A 6,597-nucleotide genomic window follows, 5' to 3' on the forward strand; every position below is an offset into this window, starting at 1 on the left:
TCGTGCGGCCGGCCTGGCGTAGTCTTAATTAGGTTTTAGTATAGGTTTTTATATGGGGTATTTTAGAGCAGGCCTTTATTTATTTAATTTGATTTTAGAATAGATATTTATTGTGATTTTTATTATCGCCTGTTCACCGCCCTGAGTCCCGTAAGGGAGATAGGGCGGTATACAAATCTAAATAAACATAAACATAAACCTAGACCTGGACCAACTTCCCAGAGTTGCAGCTGTTTGTATAGCACACCCAGGGGTAGCTGATGCTTCAGGGCTGGGAATGGGATGATGCCCATTTTGTTGTTGCTTTGGTGGCAGCCAATGCCATGGAAAGACTGGGTGTCTGCAAGGGAGAAAGTTATAGAAATTAAAATGGCTTAAACTTGTAGGATTAATGTTCCTCTAAAAGGCTCATATGCTGTTTCCAGAAATAGGACAGGAACTTTTCTGCCTCGAGATAATCTGGTTATTTTAAACCGGGATAGTTTGCACGGGGGAAAAAAAGTTGCAGTTTGTGGGACTCAGTACTAGGACTGAATCCAATGAAATAAAAGAAGAGTGTGATGGGGATAAAAATGCAGGAAGCAGGGGTGCTTGTGTCTCACAAGTTGCTGATAATCAAATGTTCCAGTGAGGGGTCCTTGGTGCTTTCTGAACTTGGTGTTTTTTTTTTTTCTTTCTTTCTTGGTTGTTTCCTGCAACACAGATGTTGTTTACCTAGCACAGTTACCTAGTTTGGGTAATGAAACATCTGCAAGAAAACAACCAAGCTCAGAGAGCACCACGGACCCCACCACGTTTCAACTCTCAGCTACAAGTATTCTCCTTTTAATGTTTCACTGTTCCTTTCTCTCTCTCTCTCTCTCTTTAAGAGTCTTTAAAAGATGGTTAAGAGAGGGGAAGCAAATTACTGGATGTTCTCAGCCCGGAGTCTCAAAAGAGAAAACAGAGAAGAGCTCTCAGGAAGTCGGAAAAAAAGAAAAGAAAAAGAAAAAAAAACAACAACAGGCCATGGGGAAACTTTTCTTGACTGATCTTGAGCAAGAGGTTCAGGAACCTGCAGAATGCAGAGCAGATTGGCAGCCAAGTTCCTCCCGCTGGAACTATAATTGGCCCCACCGATTTCTATCTGGGCTCACTTTGGAATCCAGCAAGGCAGAAATCGGTCTTAAAGTCTGGACAATGGAGTGTGTGTGTGTGTGTGTTGGGGGGGGGGGAGATGGGAGAAGGCACAAGGATTGAAGGCCAGCTGGCTGCTTGGCAGGCAACAGGCTCTCTCGCAAGCTTTGCTTCATCTCCAGGCAATGCCCGTTAATGAATTAATCGGTGTGCGGTGACCGCAATTGGAAAGTGACAGGGATCTGATCCCCCTCTGCCCCGTGTTTCCCCAGGGATTTTTATCTGGAACTTGTGCTGCCTTAGCAGAGATCATCTCGTTCTCCTCCACGCTTTTATTATTGCCGGGATCAAAACTACTGAGCTGTTATCATGCGGACACAGCGCTCTGAAGACCTCAAACTCGCCTCAGCTTTGCCTTCCATTCACAAGGCAACCTAGCAAGGCAGATGAAAAGCTGTAGTCGCCCTTAAATGTGATGTGTAAGTTTATTCTGGTATTGACTCCCCCCCCAGAATGTTTATATATGGTTCTATCTGAAAGTGAATGTGTGGTGGATATTAAAATTAATGTTGAATTTTAACTGGTTGTTTTGGAATTTTATGTCTGATTCCCCCCCCCCCCAAAACCAAGGCAATGAAAACAACATAGAACAGTGGCACTCAGCCTTCTCTTCACCACAGATCCCCCCTTTAAATACCTTTTGTGGTTACAAACCATGGCTACCAATGCCCAATACATAACTCAAGATTTAAGTCATAACATTTCTTCAAGCCTTCGCAGACTCTCTGGGACCACATCACGGCCCTCTCCAGGGCTCCTCAGATCACAGGTTGAGAACCACGGACATAGAACATAGGGGTCAGAAGTTTTCTAGTCTGAGCCCCTGCTAAAGCAAGAGACCCTAAACAACTATGTAAAGATGTTATTATATCTAACAACTGAAGGGGAAACTTGGATCTTTGTCTCCTACAATAACATTTGGAAGAAATGCACAATAATAGTGCTAAATGATATGTTGTTACTCACATAGTAGACTTTCCAACACTACTTTTCCCTTTGGGGGGGCAGGTGGGGGCGGGGTTAAATGCTAACAGAGTTGTCAGCCTGCCTATTAACCTTAAGAACAAAAATTTAAAATGGGAACGCAAAGCTCTCTTTTAAGCAGTTGAAGTCCTCATTAAATTCTGCTCAATGCTTCCTTCTGTGCTGCACCAGCAGAGTCTCTGAGCTCATCCTTCCGTCTTCTGATTTCAAACAGCCAGTTCATAGTTCAAGAAACCCTAAATTATAATAATAAATCTAATCTAATCCCTGGTCTACACAGCTATACAGATTATAATTTAAAGAGACTCTGCGAAAGTTCCATTTTAGCTGCCTTCAGATGCCAAGGCTGGTGGGTTTCTAGTCCTCTTGAAGCCGAGCTGTTTTGTAGGCTGGGAACCAGCACACAGAAAACATGTGCTCCCCATTCTTCTCAACCTTCTCTTCACCTTTTGTGGGAACAATGAGCACCCCCATGTAGGACAGAATGGGCGGGTGCCACCTGCAGGAAGTGGTTCTGAAGATAGCTGTATGCCAATCCATGTAGGACTTTGTAGGTTACAACCAGCACTTCGCTTAGAAATGTTTTGGAAGCCACTGAAGTGTAATATGATTGTGTAATACCTGGCAGAATAGAGAGTGATGTATTTTGCCCCCATTGCAGTTTTTGAGCAAAGGCAGTCCTCTGTAAATTATATTATGGTACTCTGTGATTGATGAGACCGTATCTTGGGGGCTACAGTTTCCTGCCCCAGACACAGCCGCAACTGTGCATCAACTGAAACATGGCAACGGCGACCCTTGTCATGGCCTCCGGATGTGAATCTAGGAGCCTTCCCAAGATATGGACTTGCTCCTTCATTGGGAGTTAAAACAAGTGTCAGGTATTTTCTGGATCAAGATTGTTAACCTCTTTTATCCCATCCAAGCATCTTCAACCTTCAGGCATTGGGCCAAGTTTTCCATGATACCTTTGGATCTGCCCAGATGATGATACCTCGTCCCATGAGGCTTCATATAATGTTAAAGAGTGGGGAATGAGACAACTGAATCTTGTAGAATCACACAAGAGCTGACCCGACCCACCAATTTGTAAGGTCTACTGGGAAGAAGTAAAGCTACTTAAAAAGGTAAAGGTTTCCCTGTCCAGCTGTCAGATTCTAGAGTGCGGTGCTCATCTCTGTTTCTTGGCTGAGGGAGCCAGCATTGCCTGCAGACTTTTTCTACGGTCATGTGGCCAGCATGGCTATATGCCAAAGGCACACACTGTTACTTTCCCATCTAAGTGGTACCTATTAATCTACTCGCATTTGCATGCTTTTGAACTACGTTTGCTATGTCCCACAGACGAATAATGCGTCAGTTGACTATACTGAATACAGGTAAGAGAAGCAGAGCAGAACACCTGACTTCTACAGAGACATCTGCTCATGCCTGACAAATAATGCTTGTCAAATCTTAAGTCTTTAGTTATATATGGCCACGTTCTTAGGCTGCCAGTGTCGGCATTGCCATTTCCTTGCAGCACTAGATGAAGACACAGTTGTTTGTTATTGATGTCTTACAATTACAGATTTCCTTTTAATTCTGTGAGTTAGAGCAGGGGTGCCAAAAGTGGCGGCTCGCAAGCTGGATGCGTCACATGCAGGACACGCACACCCCAGCTCTGCAAAGGCAAAAAACATCATAATACGTCACGTGACACAATCGAGTTTGACACCCATGAGTTAGAGGCTGAAGAGGAAGACTAGATGGAGCCTGGGGAACCAATAGGCCATCAAACAATAGAAGCAACTCCAAAAGACAAAGTCTCTTGAGTAGGATGGTGACTCAATGGAAGAGTAGATTCCACCTAGCCCAAGAATATAGTATTATGACCAGGGTCTGAAATCTCAACCTATCTCTAGTATTTTCGCTGACAGAGAACTTCCAAGTCAGTTTTTTCTCCAAAGTTGAGAAACAATCTCACACTAAACAAACAAGCAAACTAAGACTCCAAGCAGGCTTTGCTAATGCAGATAGTCCTCAACCTACAACAATTTGTTTAATGACAGTTCAAAGTTACAACGGCACTGAAACAAGTGACTTATGACCGTTTTCACACTTGCAACCATTGCAGCATCCCCCGTGGCCGTGGGATCAAAATTTGGATACTTGACAATTGGCTCGTATTTATGACGGTTGCGGTGTCCCGGGGTCATGGGATCCCCCTTTGTGACCTGACAACAAAGTCAATGGGAATGTCAAATTCACTTAACAACTGGGTTACTAACTTAACAACTGCAGTGATTCGCTTAACAACTGTGGTAAGAAAGGTTGTAAAATGGGTCAAGCCTCACTTAACAACTATCTCAGCAACAGAAATTTTGGGCTCAATGGTGGTCATAAGCCAAGGACTATCTGTAACTGATCTACTGCTAAATAATACTTGCTGTTTTATCCCTTACACTGTAGAATTACTATATTACATTTTTAACTAATGGTTGAAACGGAGAGAGAGAAAATGTTTTTTTCCTTCCTTCCTTGCTTTTGTTTTTATGATTACATTTTACATTTTGTAATCCAGCAAGTGCATCCTGGATGCATCTGCATAGCAAATGGGATTATAGCAGGTTTAATTGATTAACTGGTCAATTTCACCTGATCTAGCGTATGCAGAGAAATGTTACAAATACATGTTTAAATTGAGAACGGCCTGAATTGATCTCGGCTGCATTTAGTACTGGGACAGAAGGCTTGGAAGGTAGAAAGACTGGTCAGCTAGAAGTGCTGTTAGCCTTTAAATCAGCCTTTTACAAGACTACGGCAAAGTAAGATTTCAGTAGTGTGAAAAAATATTCATGTGATACCACGATACAAGTCATTCTTGTTATATACCTGCAGGCAAAGTTGCAATGCTGCTACAAAATGGGACAAGCTTGTGCCCCCTCTCCTCTTGCCTTGCTATAGAAGTCCATTCTATAGAACAGACAATATTTGTAGAATAAATAAAGAGAGCCAATTTTGTGTAGTGGTGAAGGCACCAGGAGAAAGTCAGTTCTAGTCCCGCTTAGTCATGAAATCCAGCTGGGTGACTTTGGGCCAATCAGTCTTCTCTCAGACTAACCCACCTCACAAGGTTGTTTGTTCAGGGCAAAAAAGGNGAAGGCGCCGGCTGCTGTGCCCAGGCGGAACGGCTCCCCCTTGAGTTCGGAGCCCAGCGAGAAGCACTTGAGGCCCACGGCGGCGGCGCTCAGCGCGCAGGCGAGCAGGAGGCAGCTGGAGAGCGCGGCGCAGGCTCCCCGGACACTCCACTTCATCCTCCGCGTCTCCTCCGCCGCCTGCGCCTCCTCCTCCTCCTCCTCCCTGCCTCGCCTCCTCCGCCTCCCTCCGCCTGCGCCTCCTCCTCCTCCTCCTTCGCCTCCCTTCTGTCCTCATCCTCCCGTGTCCTCCTCGGCGTCGGCGGCCCTTGCCGGCGAGGCGGCCGCCGCGCGTTGCGGGAACATAATGCTGGAGACGGCTGTGGCGAGAAGGGAGAGCTCCGAATGCGCCGCCGCCGTTGCTCTGGCTGCTACCGCCACAGCGGCCGCCGCTGTCACCGCCGCCTCCTCTCTGCAGGCAGCCGGCAAGCACGGCTCACGCACCAGCTTTTTCCTCCCCGCCCTGCTGCCTCCCGCTCTCTCTTATCGGAGCTGCTGCTGCTGCTGCTGCTGCTCTCTTGCTCGCCGCCGCCGCTACTGCTGGGAGCCGATGAATTATTGATGGCAGCAAGTTCGAGGCGAAAGAGGGGCATCGAGCACCTCGCCCGGGTGGCGGGAGGGAGGGAGGGAGGTCTTAACCGCCGTGGGGTGGAGGAAAAAAACAGGTCCGACGGTTTGGACGAGCCCGCCCTCTTTCTAGCCAGCCTCCTCCGGAGACGCGCGTGGCACAGCTCCCGCCGTCCATTCCTAGCAGGACCGTGTGTCAACCTGGATGCGCCCGGGAGGCGGGGAGGGAGGGAGGGGAGGGGGGGGAGGAAGGCGCGCAGCAAAACACTCCAAAACTGGATCAAATCAACACCTCGGAGGGCAAATGGCAAGGAAGGAAGGCGTGTCCTTCCCGCGCAGCAGCAATGATCGCCCCCCCTCTCTCTTTCTCCCCCCCCTCCCCCCAGTTCTTGAAGACTGAACTTCCAGTTCTCACCCGGTCGGGATCCTTCACGCTAAGGAGGAGGCGCTGCTGTTAGCTTAGTCGGAGGGTCTCTGCGCGCCAGCCGGGCCAAAGGGTTACTGGCGAGAAGAGGTGGCTTTAAAACGCAGGGGGATAAACCGGAGGGGGGGGGAAGCGAGGAAAGCGTCACTTTTCTTTCATTCGTAGCCTGAATGGTTCTTCTCCCAGTCGGAGAGAAATCTACTTGCGGGCTGCGCGGACTCCCAATACCGCTTCTCCGTACTTCTCTCCCCCCCCCCCCCCCCCCCCCCC

General features: G+C 47.6%; 1 protein-coding gene across 1 annotated transcript in view; it reads right to left on the reverse strand.

The window, feature by feature from the left end:
- The window catches only part of LOC114923576 (transmembrane protein 271-like), a 9,591-nt gene extending 4,135 nt beyond the window's left edge, over positions 1-5,456 (reverse strand). The window contains exon 1 of the mRNA XM_029286663.1: positions 5,292-5,456. Coding sequence (XP_029142496.1) covers positions 5,292-5,456 — 165 coding nt within the window. The remainder of the gene's footprint in view (positions 1-5,291) is intronic.
- Positions 5,457-6,597: the final 1,141 nt, after the last annotated feature.

Source organism: Protobothrops mucrosquamatus, unplaced genomic scaffold (genome assembly GCF_001527695.2).
Source record: "Protobothrops mucrosquamatus isolate PMUCROS unplaced genomic scaffold, P.Mucros_1.0 scaffold4460, whole genome shotgun sequence".
Classification (NCBI taxonomy): Eukaryota; Metazoa; Chordata; class Lepidosauria; order Squamata; family Viperidae; genus Protobothrops; species Protobothrops mucrosquamatus.